The sequence below is a fragment of the Octopus sinensis genome, linkage group LG2 (genome assembly GCF_006345805.1).
Source record: "Octopus sinensis linkage group LG2, ASM634580v1, whole genome shotgun sequence".
In the NCBI taxonomy this organism is placed as follows: Eukaryota; Metazoa; Mollusca; class Cephalopoda; order Octopoda; family Octopodidae; genus Octopus; species Octopus sinensis.
The window spans coordinates 56,482,535-56,502,467 of NC_042998.1; the positions used below are offsets into that span (position 1 = coordinate 56,482,535).

The window sequence follows — 19,933 nt, forward strand, 5'->3', positions numbered from 1 at the left end:
TCGTAGGTAGACTGGAGCTGTTAACCTTGATGAATATTCACAAACAGCGTGTAGTTAAACCTGGAACGATGTTGGTGTTGGTGTGTACGTAGACATGTTGGTGGCGTCGATAAGCTTAAGGCGACGTGATGGAAAAGGTGTTGGTGTCGTCGTTGGCTGTCGCAGGAACATAGCTGTCTCGCTCGAACTGGCTGGTCTGTCGCTGGATGCTCTGTGGTCATTGGCCTAGGACCAAAGACGAAATGGTCTGTCGATCTAGCCTTTTTAAAGGGTTTAGTTGGCTTGAACAATGCATAAGATAAATAGTGTCACGGGACCTTATCTAAAGGTTGCGATTGGTTGGTTTACACATTGGCGCGAAGAGATAAAACTGTACCAAAACCAACCAATCGAAGGATGGCTGCTATCTGCCACGACGTTACTTGTGTTATATCTCTCAAGCAGTGAGGATATCACTGAGGTACGCTACAAACTAATAAACATTTGTAACCAACGTTTTAATCACAGTGCGTCCATAGCCGATATTATCTCCAGACGAATGCTGCATTCATTTTTGCCTATTACAGTGTATTTACATTGAATATGATAGACAATATGGTTATTTCAATCCAACATTACTTTTGTTGCATGGAATAGAAAATATGTAATTAGGAACATCATCAACAGCAACTGACACATCACATCCCATCTTATAATAACAATATTTAGTAAAGCAGCCATACTGCAAAATCAAGCAAGTTCCCTTGTCAGACATTTCAAGAAAATGAGACACCAGAACACCACACAGAACGAAAATTATGCACCTTCCGCCTCAACAACAATTTTTATTCTTGCTTCCATCAGACACCCAGAAAAGAATACATATTTCTAAAAATTCGTTAGTTTTGTGGCCATACAAAATATACGCCAAAAGCACTAAGGGCCTGAAGGAATCGCAGTTCTCACCAGCGTCTAGAACTTCTTGTAATAATACTGCTAAATCTCTTAGTTCTATTAGTTTACTGAAATTGTAATGTTCAAGAAAAATCCGTATGTCGCAGCCTCTTAGACATACATCAAACACAAAATGTTTAGAAAGATTTGACATTATAAACTTGCACACTTACAAATTACAACACGGATTCACACTATTACTCTAAACCACTACACTCTTCATAGATGTAATACATAAAATACGTATTATCTTCAAGAATAAAAGTACTTGGTACCACCTTAAGAAACGACGTGGAATGTTTGCTAGCCTATATCGTGTGCACCATTTCCAGAACCTGCAGTATCGAGTTCCTTTACTAACTTTTCTCAACCTATGCTTATACAATCTTCCCACATCTCTACAAAAATCATTCTCATTCATACATGACCTATCAACACAGGCAATAAAATAATACAATGGATCTTCAATGGGTTGCCACCCTGTCCATTAAAAAAACACAAAGTTTCAAAATTATTCTCAACTGATGCAAGTCATTTGGAAACTAATTCAACACTTAACTGTCGAGACTACAAATAACAAAAGATGTGTCATAACAATATTAAAAGAAAATTTATTCAATGACCTAAAATCCTGTCACCCATACAGCCATACCTCACCAAGCCAGCTACTAGACCTTATCCTCAGACAGTACCACCTCCTCATACAACACCTCCTTCACAGACAGCACCTTCTGCTAACAAAACAACTTAGCCCAAACTAACAAAACTCTACACTCCAACCTAACAAAAATACAAGCTAACAAAACCACTTTCGTCAGGCCACCCACCATTTACTTTTAATATTGTTATGACACCTCTTTTATTACACACATCCCAACACCATTTTAGGTATTATGCGGTTGCACAACAAGTCAACCAAGTTAAATTTCTTCAAAATGTTTTAGAAAGTTTTGACATTATAAACTCGCACTTTTACAAATTACAGCATGGATTCACACCATTACTCTAAACCACCACACTCTTCACAAACGTAGTACAGGAAAAACATATCATCAAGAATAATAGTACGCAATATCACCTTAAGAAAGAACTTCGAATGTTTGTTAACCTATATCGTGTACAACATTTCCAGAACCTACAGTCTTGTGTCCCTTTACCCACTCTTCTCAACCCCTACCTGCACAATCTTTCCACGTTTTCACAAAAACCATTCTCATATTTACGTGGTATCACATGCACACATCCCATCAGCATTCTACAAACCTGCGACTGCACAACTAGATAAACAAATTAAATTACGCAGAAATCTCGCTCTTCAACAATAATCTTAAAGTAACATTCACCAAATTCTTTGTCACTCTTCTCGGCAACACCAAATAACAATGAATGCAACTAAAAATCACACGGAAAATAAAATAAAATTTTAGGAGTTACGATTCCCTTAGAAAACTAAGAAAGTTAAATGACGCCCAAACCTATAGTATTTACCGTGCCATACAGGACGTAAGTGTAACGACGTGCACACAATGTATTAGACCCATAAAAACATTCGTCAATAAAATTATATACCATCTCCATAAAATACCCAAATATTCAGAATTATGCTCAACAAGTCGTTAGGAAACAAACATGCCTCGCGAAGCCAACTACAAAACCTCTTCTCCTGACACTACCTTCTGCTCTACAGCCCAAGCTAACAAAACCACTTCGTAAACAATTCCTCAACTTTCATCAGACCACCTGCACGATTCCATTGCACATTGATCATGAAATCATAAACATTTTTATAGAGTGTCACATTTGGCATCATTGCTTTTACGACAACGATGTGCACACAATATATTAGTCCCATCAATACATTAGGAAATAAAATGATATATTAGATACAATATAGGCCTCCACCCTTTCAATAAAAAAAGAAACATTCCAATTATACTCAACTCAAACAAGACAGTCTCCTTCACAACAGGTGTAGTTTTACAATTTCGTGTAAAAAAATGAAATTCGGAAACTTATACGAAACAAATGTTACACTAGAAATTAAGGCTATCGAAGATATCCACGTCATATAAACCATCTTTTACTCTTAGCATTTTTGAGAAAAACTTATATTTACGAAGTAATTTCACGTCAAAGTAGTCCTATTTCGATAATTTTAACTAATCAATGACGTGTATTCAGCTGAATAAAATTACTGCCGTTGTTTGTCAACAAGAACTTCCGGCAGTGTATTTTTCGTTTGTCACTGTTATTTATGACAACCCTAACCCTAACCCTATAATCCTAAGCCTAAAACCCTAACCTTAAAACCTAAAAGCTAAAACCAGTACAAACGCACGAACGATGTTATAAATAACATAAATACAATTTCGTGTAAAAAATGAAATTCGGAAACTCTTACGAAACAATGTTACACTAGAAATTAAGGCTATCGAAGATGTCCACGTACGAGGGACAACTGAAAAGTTCATAAGCTGACCAAGGTACTCTTATGGAATGTGGCCAAATGAGGTTTATTTTTCGACATAGTCCTCCGTACGGTCTATACTTTACTTCCATCAGTGTTACAGTGCTTCGATCCCATTAGTAGAGAAGCTTTTATCCTGTCGCTAAAATGAGGTCCTCAACAGCAGATGTAACATCATCATTATCACTGGGACACTAGTTCCCAGCTAAGTGTTTTTTCATGTTGGGGAACAGATGATAGTCAGATGTGAGCCAATCAGGAGAATGCGGAGGGTGACCAACCGGTTCAAAGCCACAGTCACACACAGCAGTCATTGAAACTAACGACTTGTGTATAGGAGCATAGTCCTCATGAAACAAGACTCCTTTCGTCAGTTTTCCTGGGCGTGTGACCTTAATAGTCATTTGCAACTGCCTCAGTAACTTGGCATAGTGCTAGTCAATAAACAATGCCTTTAGCACCCCACCAAAAAAATTGAGGTCATCACCTTTCCTGCAGATGAAATGACCTTGGCCTTCTTTGGAACAGGTGCGTTTCCACTGCATGGATTATCTCTTTGTCTTTGACTCAAAGAGATGAAGCCAACACTCATCCTGTCTTAGAAAATGTTAAAGGAAACCAGCTGGATCTGCCTCAAACATTGTCAAATTTTTCCGTGATTTGATTAGCCTGGTACGCTTTTGATCAGGTGTCAGAAAACGTTGCACCCACCGAGCACGAACTTTCGTCATGTCGAGTTCTTTGAGCAGTATCTACTCAACTCTCTCACAGGATATGCTAATAGCATTGGCTAATTGATTTTCAATTCAGTTGCCTGTCATCCATCACTATGCGGTGAACGCAATCAATGTTTTCTGCGATGGTGGCAGTTGTAGGACGTTCAGACGTTGGATCATATTCAACATTTTCCCTACCACTCCTATTTCAACTGCCGACTTTTGGACTGTTGATTAATCTGGAGTGTCATCCTCTAAAGTAGCAATCATGTCAGCATGAATATCCTAGGGATCTAAATCCCTTTTCGACAGGTACTTGATAACACCACGATGCCAAATTTTGTCGATTTTCAAAAGAAGTCGCTACTAGTTATTTTTGAAGTCTTCTTTAAACAATCAGATGTTAGCTTACCTGGAAAGAAACAATAAAGTTATTAATAAGATCTGAAATTAATGCATGCAAGATTTTCCAGCTTTAACACCACTTTCATAGTCAGCTTATGAACTTTTCAGTCCACACCCGTATTCAAAACTTGATTGTGAAACAGTACAGTTAACAACATTGGTGATATAATATTGATTTCAACTGTTGGTACAAGGCCAGAAATTTTCGGTGGAGGTGGAAAGCCGTTAACATTCACCCATGCTTCAACTGGTATTTTACCAGCCCGGGATGGATGAAAGGCAAAGTCCACCTCGGTGGAATTTGAACTCAGAACGTAAAGATGGACGAAATACCGCTAAGTATTATTGATCGGCGCGTTAATGATTGTCTGCTCACCGCCTCGAGATTAAAACTTAATTAATTTTATAACCTAAAATTTTATCACCCACGCAAACATACATCACCAAGCCAATTACAATACCTCATCCTCAGATAGCACCTCATTCCCAGACAGCAAACAAAACCACTTAGCAAAATATTCCCCAACTTTCATTAAGACCACCCACCAAATACCATTGCATATCGGTTATGAAATCAAAAACATTGGGTAATTAGAATTTGTCCACCAGAGTCTTTACAACTCAAGTTATTAAAGATGGCTGCAATTTTCCAGAATCTTTTGATAGTCGAATTGAAACTGGTTTTCTAATCTCCACTGAGTCAGGTGATGACTAATAAACCCAGACTATTTCTATGAGTAGTCTACGTGATATTTTGTGCATTCAACACTGACCAATTTGTTTTTGCCATTGAGCATTGTCCATGACGACGTCACTGACTTTTATCTCACAGTTGGTTTGATCCTCACGAACTTGTAAATTTAAACCAACAGACTGTAATAGAAGTGACATTCTAAGATTACTGCAGCTGATCTTTATCCATCAGGCGGTATTCCTAGGAACATTTCCAGGGAAATGAGACATTGGAAAACGAACTTTAAAGTCTTAAATTGGTTCGGATAGCGGGCAGCTGCTGTTTCCATTATTTGATTTGAATATTTAGAGATGTTGGATAGACATCAGCAGATCAACATGAACTCAACGAGTTCCAACATTCCTTCAGTAACAGAAAACTGTTAATTTCAGTAGTAAAACTAAACTGGCACTCCGTCGGCTACGACGACGAGTGTTCTAGTTGGTCTGGCCAACAGAACAGTCTGCTCGTGAAATTAACATGCAAATGGCTGAGTATTCCAGAGACACGCGTCCCCTTAACATAGTTTTCAGTGATTCAGCGTGACACAGGATGTAACAAAGTTGGCCCTTTGAAATACAGATACTACTCATTTCCGCCATCTTTGTGAACTGGAGCAACGTGAAATAAAATGTCCTGCTCAAGAACACAACGTGCCGCCGAGAATCGAACTCACGACTTTATGATCGTGAGCCGAATACCCCAACCACTAAGCTACGCGCCTCCACATAATTTCAGCAGTAACAACAGCAACAGGAGCTGTGGCAGTGTAGAGGTGTTATATAACGTAAGTAATATTCTCATGAATTGTTAATATGCAAGGTAGAACTGTTTAGCGCTAGTCATTATTGGTGAGGGATGGCAGTAGTCTTCTAGTGTATGAATATATAGTTGCAGTTGGAATGACGTTAAGTAGAATTATCATATTGTAACCATAGACATAATAGGTTTAAAAACTGCTGACACTTTGAGAGGTCACACATCTTGGTTATGGTAGTGTTGTACTCAATGTCATCAGCATCATTTAACGCTCATATTAGCAAGATTTGGACAGTTTGACAGGATCTGAGGGGCACAAAGACTGCACCATGCCCCTAGGTTTGCTTAGACATGGCTTCTATGGTTAAATGTCCTTTCTAATGCCAACTACTTTACAGCATGTATCGAGTGCCTGTTTCATGCTCTGCAGCTTGGAAGACTATGAACCTCTAGGGTGCAGTTTTACGCTGGGAAATGAGGGGTAAAAGTACAAGGGAAAAGGCCAGAGCAAACAGATGTCTTGCTGTAGAGGATCTACATGACTATTCATAAAATAAACCAAAGACAACCTATCTGAAGGTGCAGGCATGTCCATGTGATTAAGATCACTTTGCAACCAAGTGGTTTTGGGTTCAATCCTACTGCACAGTGCTTAGGTTAAGTTTCATCTATTATAGCCCCAGGTCAACCAATGACTCGAGTGAATTTGGTGGATAGAAACTGTGTGAAAGCCTGTCATATATATGTGTCTTTGTGTTTATCACTACTACTGCTTGACAATCGGTGTTGGTTTGTTTACTTCCCAGTAATTTAGCAGTTTGACAATAAAAACTGATAGAAATAAGTATCAGACTTAAAAAATAAGTAGTAAGTCAATTTTTTCAACTACAGTCCTTCATGGTGGTGACCCAGTATGGCCACAGTCCAATGACGGAGTCAAGTAAAACATAAAATAAGGGTCTTCCCTACTGAAATCACAAAAAAAGAGATTCGTTTGTCTGTCATGTAGACTTAAGAGATCCATGTAAAAAAAAAAAAAACAACATACAATCATCATCATCATAATCTATTCTACTGTAGGCACAAGGTTTGAAATTTTAAGGTAGGGGGCTAGTTGGTTACATTGACTTCAGTACTCAATTGGTACTTATTTTATTGACCCCAAAACGATGAAGGGCAAAGTTGATCCCAGTGGAATTTGAGCTTGGAATGTAAAGACAGACAAAATACTGCTAAGCATTTTGCCCAGGCTACAGTGGCATCAAACAGAGCTTGAAAGTTAGCTTTATCAGATTAAACAGTTGTCCAGTCTGTAGGAACAAATTGAGTATCTATTAATCTGCCTATTTAACTGTCCTTTCAGTTGTCTCTACATCACTTTAACAAATTTAGCTCAGATAAACAAACCTTTAGAACCCACACTAATTGCTAAATATATTGGAATTCTGATTGACATGAACATAATTCATGAAGTGTAAATTAAATAATCAATGACAAATCATACAGACAAATTAATGAAAAAGAAAAAAATAATGAGAAAAAGAAATGAAAAATAGCAAAATAACCAAAAGAGATAAAGATCTTTAATAAAAGAATTTTTATTTTTTATATGATCTCATAAATTTTAAATACATTTTCAGGAGGACTTGAAGAGCTGAATCTTTTTATTAAAAGTGTAAGTCCACACAGTATAAAAAAAAAAAGGAAAAGAAAAGTAGGGAAATGGGATAGAAATAAAGCAACAGATAAATTAAGGATATGAATTTATTATTTTTAAGGAGAGACAATATGAAAAAAAAGTCAAGTTGGTTTAAAAGTATATTCGTTTAGCATCTGCAGGAATCTGTTCCATGGGGCAATAGGGACACTTGACTCTGGAACGAGAAAGGAATGCCGAAACTGTACTGTTTGCACAAAAACAGCACAACAGGCATTTAGCAATAAGTTAGTACATGTACTTGAATGTAGAAAGATGTTTAACCGCCAATATAATTAGGTAACCATGTTCCAACTGCTGCTATGTAAAGGAATACACATGCACACACATACATAAGCATACATAGACACACACACACACCACCACCACCTCCAACACCAAAAATGTTTTAATTTAATTATACTGACATAACACTATGAAATATAATTAATGCTTTAAATTCTAATTCAATTATGGGGAAAAAAAATTAAATAAAATGAAAATTTTATTAAAATTTAAACAATCAGTGTGTGCATGTGTGTGGCAGGGTAATAAACTCAACAGAAAAACTGCTTGAAAGTACAGATTCACAGTTTGATAAATTATAGTATTTTATTAACTGAATGATAATAACAAATGAAAAATAACAAAAACTATACTGAAATTACTCTTATTATTGCTGTTTACACTAGCATGAAATATCAATGGAATTCTAATAAATCAAGCTTTAAAACAATATTGAATGTAGAAAAATGTTTTTAGTTCAAAAAATCTCTAAGAAATACCAAAACTAAAAATCTACAAAATCTTTCCTAAGCCTCCTTATTGTAAATGAAAGCACTTATATTAAAGAACATCATCTTAGAATTATTTGTTTTTTAACTGCTAAATACCCATAATTACATAATTTACTTTAATGTTTTATTAATGTTTTGCTATTTTAACCAAAGAGATTTACTATCAAATTTGATATCAACCTTCATTTTTATTTTATTTTACTACAATAAACCAGATGTATTTTTATGATCACGAAGAGAAACGGAAGTTTTATAGAATCTTTTCTACTCTAGGCACAAGGCCCGAAATTTGGGGGGAGGGGACCAGTCGATTAAATTGACTGCAGTACTTAATTTATCGACCCCCGAAAGGATGAAAGGCAAAGTTGACCCTGGCAGAATCTGAACTCAGAACGTAAAGATAGATGAAATACTGTTAAGCAGTTCGCCTGGCATGCTAACATTTCTACCAGCTTGCTACCTTGCAAGTTTTATAGAATGAATAAGTAATGTTTGTTTGAATTAAATGTACCTGTTAATGCTTAGATTTAATGTTAGACTAAAGAAATCTACCATGTTTTGATTTGCTTTTGAGTCAAAAAGGAGAGCTTCTAAACAATCACTGAACTAGAAATAATTAAATCTTGGGATCACACACCCTGCTATCTTGTAAAAAGGAAAGGGACATTGGATAACATAGTAATACACATACAAAAAGTGGTAAAGTCAAAACTTGTAGGTCTTTTCAATAGGGCAAGTCACAAAAATGATGAGATTTTGCTAGATATCTCAAAAATGCTCATGCCAGTCAAGACAGCTAAGTTGATTGACTGATGCACTCAATTTCATCCTCTAAATTATTGGGAGATATTATAAATGTAATATTTTAAGAAATTCCCTATGAGAATATTGCTGTTAAAGACTAAAATAATTCGAGAAAATAGAGGCAAGCATATGAGAAAATGGCAAACTGTAATCTGACAAGGATAGCTTGCTCTGGGTTCCCTACAGAGTTTAGTAACTACAGTTAGCTACATTTATAGGCTATTATGAAGGAACTAAAATACAAAAAAATTAAGCATTTTGATTGAACAAAAGGAAATAGTTTCTTATACTGATAACAAAGATTCTTATACTATCACTCTGCCAAAGCTGAGAAAATAGCTACATTGGAGCGGAGTACTTTCAAATTTTTAATGAATTATTTAGAAATAGCATTCTAGTTTAGTAATGGAGGTTTTAGCATTAAAAGCTTTTTCAGTAGACATTTACAGAACAGGTAAAATGTCTCCAACTGATATCCAAATGCAAATGGTTTGCTATTTGCTTTATCAGTGCAAGATAAAGGAATATAATGATTTTATCTGAGTAGGATAAATAAAGAATAGGATCTGAGGAAAGCAAGTGTGGTCAGCACCAGCAAAATCCATTTAGAAAAGTCTGCAAATTTGGATAAGTATGTATGCCATGGAAAGGCATCAGTACCAACAAAGTGACACATTCTTAAAGTTCTTTTTATTCTTCAAAGAAGGTTGTTCCTTAAAATATCAGTACTTGTAACAATCCACTGCAAATGAATTTATGCAAATAAGCAAACTTAATTAGTATAAAACTAGGCAAAAAAAAATCTCAATATATACTTTTATGAGTATACAGATGAAAAATGATATTGTGGTGGCCAGGGTTTGATTTTAAATTGTGTAAAGAGATTCCAAGAAATATATAAGGTAAAAACAACTTCAAATTTCAAGTTAAACCAGTATTCATTCACTAGTTAGGAGATATTGCTTCATATTTAGAATACCTGAATTATATTATCACCTATTTTTAAGAAATGTAAGACAGGAGCAAGTCTATAGCTTTTTGTTTGATAACTACCTTACCTTAGCATGAAAGGCATTAAAATATGTAAGATATATATATGTGTGTGTGTGAGTGTGTATGTGCAGATCCTAGAACATATCAATGCTTGTGAATATTCTTATTCTGAAATGGCCTAATGTGTTAAAGACATAATTAGAAAATCATGAGAAGAAAATGGAAAGGAAAATATTTAATCATTGTTGAAGACTTACTTTGTTCCATTAGTCAATTTGTTTAGTGCATCTTGAGATATGACATGACCACATATTAATCTCATTGGTGGGTTGCTATCACTGCTTTGTTGTCTTAGAATAGGACATGCAAACATGGAGTGATAATGGTATTCACTACCAAGATCTATTTCAACCTGAAAATCACAGATATTCAAATACATGAGACATTATCTGGTGGAAATACAGAGGATATATAATTGATGTGAAGTAAAACAAAAGAAGAAATATTGAGTAAGATGTGGGATAAGGTTGTGGTTGGGACTTAATAGTCTGAGACAAGTACAACAAAGATACAACATCTACCTTACATAGAAGGTAGATGAAGATGTATAGCTGGTATGAAATGGGCCTTACAGAGAACTTATGTGAGTAGTCCTCGCAATCATTAGTTCCGTGGATATATAAGCAAATTCTGACAGAAATATTTAGGAGATGGTAGAATGAAGTGGAACATAATTGTGATTTTCTTGTTATGGCTCTTTCTTTCATATAGAAAGCTTACGTTACAATTTTAACCAAGGTCGCACTTACATCTGATCTGGAGTCCTGTTTACATACAAAAAATGTTATAACTTAACACTGGTTTTCAGACACAGCAGACTTAAACCCTTTCCATTTATTAATTACCAGTGACTACAACAAATAAAGTCTGTTAAATATAGTCTTGCACAGTAAATAGCTACAAAGTTCTATCTATACTTACAGGTAGTTCATCTTTAGCTGTCCAAACACTGGTACAATGGCGTTGCTGCATAACTTGTCTAATGCTCAACAATGGAGGCAGGGCAATACAACCGGCACGCATACTAAAAACAATGAGAAATATATAATCAGCCGAAATTGCGAGGATAATCCGGTTCTTGACTGAAGATTGAAGGCTTCAAATGTCCCGTCCCTGTTTTTTGTATCGTCTTCTAAATGTTTTGCGTTCTTGTCCCAGTTTGTATTTTCTTACATATATATATTTTAAATTAATAATAGAAGGGTAAAATTTATTAATTAAATTAATTAATAATTTTACCAAGTAGATCGGTACGTTAAAATAACCTTTATAGGTAAAATTATCCACATAATTATAATTAGGGTTCAGCTAATTGCTTCACCACATACCAAATTTAGAAATAGGAATTAAAATTCCTTTTCTGCTACTATAAGAATCTCCATAGTAGCAGAAAAGGAAATTTTAACTCCTATTTCTAAATTCGGTATGTGGTGAAACAATTAGCTGAACACTAATTATAATTATATATATATATATATATATATATATATATATATATATATATATATATATAAAATAGGTTTCTGTGTAGTAAGAAGTTTGCTTCCCAATCATGGGGTGTCAAGTTCAATCCAACTGCATGGCACCTTGAGTATGTGTCAACTTCTATAGCACCAAGTCAACTAAATCTTTGCAAGTGGATTTGGTAGATGGAAACTGGAAAAAGCATCTACACACACACATATATAATGGCATTCAACTATAGAAACGAAGCCAAATCAAACTGGAATCTGGTGCGACTTCCCAGCTCAAGTCAAACCATCCAACCCATACCAGCATGGAAAACAGACGTTAAGGGATGGTGATTATGAGTGTATGTGTGTGTGTGTTTCCTTCCCTTGACATCACATGATAGTTGTAAAATGATTATCACTGTCATACAAGCAGTGACATTCAGATGTTTGCCATGACAAAATATTACCTTATTTGGAAACAGGTAAAGGTTGGCAACAGGAAGGACATCTGGCTGGAGAAAATGTGTCTCAATTGATGATGTATGTGTATGTAAATTATATATATATATATATATATATATATGGATGTGTGTGAGTGTGTGTGTGTGTGTATACACACATGATCATGAATGAGTGCATATCAATCACTTGTTTATTTTACAGCCACTTTTCCACACTAGCATACATTGAATAAACACATACTGAGACATTGTTTTACAGCTGGTGTCTTTCCTGTAGCTAACCTTTGTCTTTCAATTAAAGTACACTTCGTTTCACTCATCTTCAAAAGCACAGAGCTGGGATCATGATTTGTTGAAAAGGAATAACAATACAACAATTTTTTTTCTTTTTTGTTAAATGTTTTCATGGAGAACGTGGAATGTAAACACACATGAGCCTGCTCATCATGTCACCAGCTCATGTCACATAAACACATTTGGTTCACCTATCCTTATCGAATTAGCACATCAACAAAAACCTTCACAAATATTACATCATTTTTTACCTAATTGGTTTCTTAACCCTTTAGCATTCAGATTACTCCATCAAATGTTCTGTTTGTTTATTCACATTGTTTTGACTTAACCATGCATTATCACATAGCTTTGAGATTTCAATGATGTGATTGTTTATTTTTAGAATGACATTGTAGGATAGATGTGAGATGCTAGATCTGACTGAATATGACCAGTTTAAATGCTAATGGGTTAAATCATATTCTCAAACATCTTTCCTTTATCTTCCCTATACATAAATGCATGTTTATTTACACAATTCTTGCATTCTCCCACAAACACTTGCAACTATTCCCTCTTCCAGTAGAGTGGTCTGTTACCTTCTAGATCTTATTTCTCTTCTTCAAAATAACATTTAATTTAAACCTGCCTTCCATCCATTCCTCAGCTGCTATTAACGTTTTCCTTTCGACATCCACTTTTCCATGCTTGCATGGGTTATACAGAATTTCTTGAGGCAGATTTTCAACAGCCGAATGCCCTTCCTGCCATCAACCCTCACCTGCTTCTAAGCAAGATAATATTTCACTGGAAATAAACATCACTTGTATGATGGGGATGCTTGTTTATAGCCATCTTTTAATATCAAGACAAGAGTGCACACACACAGACAAACAGACTCCTTCCACTTGCTGCCTACCAAAACCACTCACAAAGTTTTTGTTGGGCCAGCAAGCTTTTCATCAATACAACCAGAGCTACAACCATTCCTGAATTTAACAGGAAAAAAAATGCCTTTTTACTTCCAGTTCAGTCTCAACGTTTTAGCTCCAATCTATTTTTTCCTGTAACTGTTGGCTTACAGCCTGAAGGCCACTGGCATGGCCATCCATCTAATTAATTATAGATATTTTTTTTAATTAATTTTTTTTGTGTATGTAATTCAGCCTGTCACCCCTTCCTCTGTTAATTAGACAACTCTCACTATTTTACAAATGATCACAATTATGTTTATTTCAGTAAATGATAAAAATAAAATTTGCTTTTAAAGATTTTCTTACCTGACTGTAAGGGGACTTTCAACTGACAATCCCATTAACGAACAGGCATCACGCGTGAAAACATCACAAATTTCTGCCCAATAAATAGGTTCAAATAAATATGCATAGGGTGACTTTTCAATATCCTGGTGTAGATACAACAGACTTCCCATTAAAACCTGTAGATCTAAAAAGAAAAGAAGTAAAAAATGTAAACAGAAACATTTTTATTTTCAATCATATTTTATCACACAGAAAATTTAATTTCTAAAGTTGAGTTTTTTTTTTTTTAATAATTTTATTTTTGTTCCATTTTGTGGCTGGATAATCTGCCAAAATACAACAAAATAAGTTTCAACACATGAGTTTGCATCAAGAATTTTGCTAACCAAATACAACAAAATTTACCAAATTACTTTTCTCTATAAAAACTGCTTAATCAAAGTAAAATGTAACCAGATTCTTTGGTAACTAACACAACTGAATTTACCAGAGCTGGTCAAAACTTATTTGGTAAGCTTCCTAGTTGTGGCCTTCCTGACTGAGTGTGTAGATCACTACAGAACTCAGAACTTGATACAAACAGTTCAAGTAGCAAAACTTTTCTTTCCTTCAAAACTATTTTCTAATTCTATTTTATATGTACCACTAACTATATTTTGTGAGTCAGCAATCTGAGCAAATCTTGCTATGAGCACAACATAATGGGTTGTTTAACATTTCAATTTATGATGTTAGGATTAATATAATACAGTTAGTGCTAGTATTAATATTGGTTTCAAATTTTGGCACAAGGCTACCAATTTCATAGGAGGGGTTAAGTTGATTACATCAACACCAGTGCTGGTACTTATTTTATTGCCCCCCCCCCACCCCACCCGCCACACACACAAAAGGATGAAAGGCAAAGTCAACCTCAGAAGAATTTGAACTCAGAATGCAAAGATGGAGAAAATGCCACTAAGCATTTTGCCCAACCTGCTAACGATTCTGTCAGCTCGCCACCTTAGTGCTAGGATTAATGTTAAAAATAATATTGATATCTGTCAATATTAAAATAAATATGAAATACTTGACAAGCTTCCTAGTTGTGGCCTTCCTGACTGAGTGAGTAGGTTACTAGCAAAACTTTTCTTGGCAAGTCAGATGAGGGAGGTTGGGGTTTGTCATCAACCACCTGTCCATGAAGCAGGATTTTCCTGAACTGATCTCGGATATGAGCTGGCAGACCATGCAGCTGATCTAAGACCATATTAACAACTGAAACTAACAAATTTTCAAGAAGATGCTAATAAAATGATTTTGCTGTGCTGGTGCCTTGTAAAAAAAGCACTCATGCCAGTGAAATGTAGATGCACTCCCCTGGTACCACATAAAAGCACCCAGCATACTCTGTAGAGTGGTTAGCTATAGAAACCATGCTAAATCAGACTGGAGCCTGATGCAGCTCTTCAGCTTACTAGCTCTGGTCAAACCATCCAACCCATGCCAGCATGGACAATGGATGTTAAATGATTTTGATGATGATGATGCACAATATGGAATATCAATTTCTGTTTAACATTCATATACATTCTGGGTTTTTTTTCTAGTAATAAATATTTTTCTCAGATAGAAGTAAAGCTTTTTTTTTTAGATTCAAGAAATACTGGTACACAAAATATTCCTGAATATAAATTGCTCCACTCAATATATATTATATCCCAGGTCAGATCAGAAAAATCCTGCTACTACTTGCTTCATGGACAGGTGGTCAATGACAACCCCACCCTCCCTCATCTGGTTTGCCAAATGGGAAGGGTTTGCAGACACTCTGCAGGACTATGAGCAACACTTGTCAAAGGATGGATGAACTCGTTGTGAGCCAATGGCCATCCACAAGAGTGGTGTCTCATAAAAACATCCTACATATGAGCTGGCAGACCATGCAGTTGGTCTAAGACCATAACCATGAAAACTCCAATGAAAGACTTTGTGCTCTCAAGTTAAGAGTCAATGTCCACAAGAGTAAGAAGAAGAGATATATTATATCTACATGTCAACGGGTTTCTGATGAAACAACAATAGATGTACAGAAAAAATGCCTTGCAAAGTTTAGTAGCACTAAGTTCAATTTTGGTTTCATTCTTCTGATGTTAATAAATAAGTGCTGGTCAATACACTTGATTTATTCTAGCCTAAAATATGACGCCTTGTGACTTTAGAAATTAAATATGTACATACATACACACACACACATATATATATACATAAACATTATTTCAAGGCTTCACTTGGGTCCATTTATTATAATTAAAAAACTTCCATGAGTCCAATAATATTAAATGGGTTTCTAGTACGTAGTAAATAAAATATGACAAAAAAATTAAAGGTATCTTATGCTTTCAGCCCAAACTATCCTTAGATACAAAAAATTCCAATGTATATATGAAATAGGAAAAAAAATCTAATGAAACAAAATTATGAGAAAAAACAGTAGATCAAGAAAAAGAGAGAGAGAGGTGAGGAGAGAAAGAGAGATGGGGAGAGAAAGAGAGAATAGAAAAAGTTACTTTAAATAACGAAGGGAGGTAAATGCTATTGTCTCATTGGGAAACTCATTTTGTATAAGAGCTCAAGAACTATAAAATAATCTGAGGATAAAAACTCCAAGAAAAATTGATTTTAATTTAACCAACCCTTTCTTAACAATTTACATATAATCAATACTGATTAAGGAGTGAAAAACAATTGCAAATTTAGAAATTTCAATTTACATTCTTAAAAAAAAAAAAATTGCTTAAATATTGTTTTTTACTCTTTAAAATTTCAGATTATGAAAACTCAACGTTTTGTTTTGATAAATTTACATCAATACAAGTTCAATACAAGTAAATGAATGCATAAATAATTACATTATTTTTTTTTTTAAACACTGAAATTTAGTTTAAACTGGTTTGTATTTCAATTGTTATAACAATTTATTTTTCATTCAACTATCTTTCTCCATCTTCCCATTTTAAATTTTTATAACATTTCGCTTCCATCAGTTAGATATTTAAAACTAAAACAAATAAATATAAATCAAAATTCAAGGAATATTGACACTAAATATATTAAACTTTGGCTGTCCCCTGCTATTAGGCATTATAAACAGTTCTGCATTACTAATTAAACTCCAAAGCACTTGCTATTCTCCCTCTTCTCAAAATAGACATAATTTTTTTTTACTGTTTTAACTATATTATTTTATACTTGATTCTTCTTTTACTTGTTTCAGTCAATGGACTGTGGCCTTGCTGAAGTACTGCCCTAAATCTTATATTTCTTTTTTTTTTTTTCTTTTTTAATCAATCAGATTGATCCCAGTACTTATTTTAAGCCTGGTGTTTATTGTATAGGTCTCTCTTATGAAGACTGCTAAGTTATGGGTATATAAACAAACCTACATCTGTTGTAAAGATGTGCAAAATGAACAAACGTGCAGACACATATATACATACATGATGGGCTGCTTCACAAATGCCCATCCACCAAATTCACTCACAAAGCATTGGTCAACCCAAGGGTATAGTGGAAGAAGCTTGTCCAAGGCACAGTGCAGTAGGACTGCAAAACCACCTGGTTGTGATTTGCTAGCATAGAGCATAGGATGCAACTTCCTATCAAGTACTCTTCTGGAAATTTTCCATGATAGTACTCACCAACCCTAATTACGGACTTCAAATTTTGGCATAAGGCCAGCAATTATGGGGAAGTGGGCAACTTGATTATATCAACCCCAAAAGGATGAGAGGCAAAGTCAACCTCGGTGGAATTTGAACTCAGAACATAAAGACAGACAAAATGCCACTAAGCATTTTACCCAGAGTGTTAATGATTCTGCCAGCTTGCCACCTACTCACCTACCCTAATTATTGTTAGTCAATAACTCATCTGTACCTTTGACAGGGTTTACTTTTGTCTTGCTGAGTATCTAGCAACCCTCCTCACCAATAACCTGCACATGTAACAAGCTCTACTGGATTGTTTGTTACCGATAACATTCAGGTTTCACACAAACAAATGTACATGTATTTATAGTTTGAACACTGTCAGTGAGCCTGTTGATCTCATCATCTCAAAGTGGTGCCTATTATGTCCAATATTTACATTATAAAAGTCTTAGCAGCTGATTCTCAAGTTATATCCTATCATTGTCAACATTGCCTTTCAAATCCTGTTAATTTGACTAATATTTTGGAGTATAGTAAATTATTTCCTCTTATTAAAAGAAAAAAAAAACCAATTTCATGTCTAAACAAAAATCTATATGGTACTATTTTTTTACTATAGTTATAACAGATTCCTCAGTTTATCTACTTCAGATTCATCTTAGTCATTATCATCATCACTATTTAACGTTCGTTTTCCATGCTAGCATGAGTTGGCTAGTTTGAGAAAGCTGCAGCTGAAGAGCTACTCTGACTCCAAGTCTGTTTTGGTATGGTTTCTACAGCTGGATGCCCTTCCTAATGCCAACCACTTTACAGAGTATACTGGGTGCTTTTACACAGCACCAGCACGAGTGCATTTACATGGCACCAGCATCTATATTCAAATTATCTCAGGCACAAAGCAAAGTTTTTAGTGAACTGTGTATACATCAAATCTCTAATTAATTTTAATTCTTTAGGAATTTCTAACTTCAGGAAATCAATAATTATGTAGCTAACATGTTATCATTCAGATTTTACTGTAAAACAAAGATACTCACCTTTGGCATGTTGGCTAGCAAAAGGTGCAAAATTTTTGGAATACATTAATGCTACCATTTGTTTGCTCTGACCTTGGCGAATCAAACTTATAAACTGTAACCGATGCAATTTGAATTCTAAAGAACTATTTTGAGCCATCAGTTTTGATCTGTTAGACTCAGCCCATCTGTTGACAAACAAATATACAAAATATTATTTTAATTATTTTGAACAATATTATATATATAGCAGAAAATAATTTGCTTTTTTTTTTTTTCATTTTAATCAATACATTTTTCAAATACATACACAACTGAACAATTTTCATAATTTCTGTTGGACTACAGACAACAAAGTCATAAATTCAAAACTGCTACATTATATATTTTTACAATGGAGATTTCACTTCCATCTGAAAATAAACACTATTCTCACTTGAAGATTTAGTGACTGCATGAATCTGTAAAAAGAAAAATGTTTCTTCTAACAATTTATATCCAAATTTGTGAAAATCCCAATCCCTTAAATGGGTTTTAAAAAAATCCAGATGTTTTGAGAAAATGATGCAGTTTCACCCATTACAACTAGAACGTTGATGGTACAGATTATAAATATCTATACAACAAATAAAATTATTTTTTATGCAGCCATAACAGTCTTAAATTAAGCTCCTAAATTTGGGAAGATTTACAAAGACTATGAGTATCATTCCTTCTCAGTATAATAAAGTAACTTCTTTCATAAGCATAAGGTCATACATTTTGGTAGAGAATACATATGATTATATATATATGGAGAATATATTGTGGTGAATATACATGATTATATTAAAACTCAGGTATTTATTTCATTGATCCTGGAAAGATGAAAAGCAAACTAAACTTCAGAAGAATTTGAACTTAGAATGTAAAAGGTTGCAACTAAATACCTTTGCTTCTTTTTAGAGTATCTATTTTATTGTTGTCGCATTCAATGACACTGTATGTACCAATACAATATCAGTTCTATATCAAAGAGTAATTAATTCAATTTCGATGTCAGGTTTGTAAATAGATACATACAAAAATATTTCTAATTTTTATCAAATTTAATAAATTTAAATGTTAACATTTTGCTTTAAAAAAAGAATTGATGATGACAAAACTGGCACAGAGCATTGTGAGAAAAACTGATGCTTTATAACAGCATCTAGTTCTATACTTCATGGGTCAGAAATTAAAACCAAGTAGAGAACATCCTTACTTCTATTCCACTAGAATTGTGAAAATATGTACCAGTAATATATATTGGTTTGATTCAACTAACCCACCAATTCTAAATAAACTTTGTTAACAAGGGAGCTGATAACCTGCTGCACAACTTAATAGAAATAACAATCAAATATCCTTAGTCTTTAAAAAAAAAA

At 34.5% G+C, this 19,933-nt stretch overlaps 1 protein-coding gene across 2 annotated transcripts in view; it reads right to left on the reverse strand.

Moving 5' to 3' along the window:
• Positions 1-7,759: 7,759 nt before the first annotated feature.
• LOC115232321 (E3 ubiquitin-protein ligase RMND5A) overlaps positions 7,760-19,933 on the reverse strand; it is a 30,225-nt gene continuing 18,051 nt past the window's right edge. The window contains exons 5-9 of one of the 2 annotated variants that reach the window (XM_029802145.2): positions 18,549-18,715; positions 13,835-14,000; positions 11,285-11,387; positions 10,561-10,715; positions 7,760-7,887 (exon numbers count right to left, since the gene is read on the reverse strand). In XM_029802145.2, the coding sequence (XP_029658005.1) occupies positions 7,824-7,887; positions 10,561-10,715; positions 11,285-11,387; positions 13,835-14,000; positions 18,549-18,715 (655 nt within the window). In that variant the 3' untranslated portion in view covers positions 7,760-7,823. Of the gene's footprint in view, positions 7,918-10,560; positions 10,716-11,284; positions 11,388-13,834; positions 14,001-18,548; positions 18,716-19,933 lie in introns of both variants that reach the window. The other variant, XM_029802144.2, reaches the window with a different exon arrangement.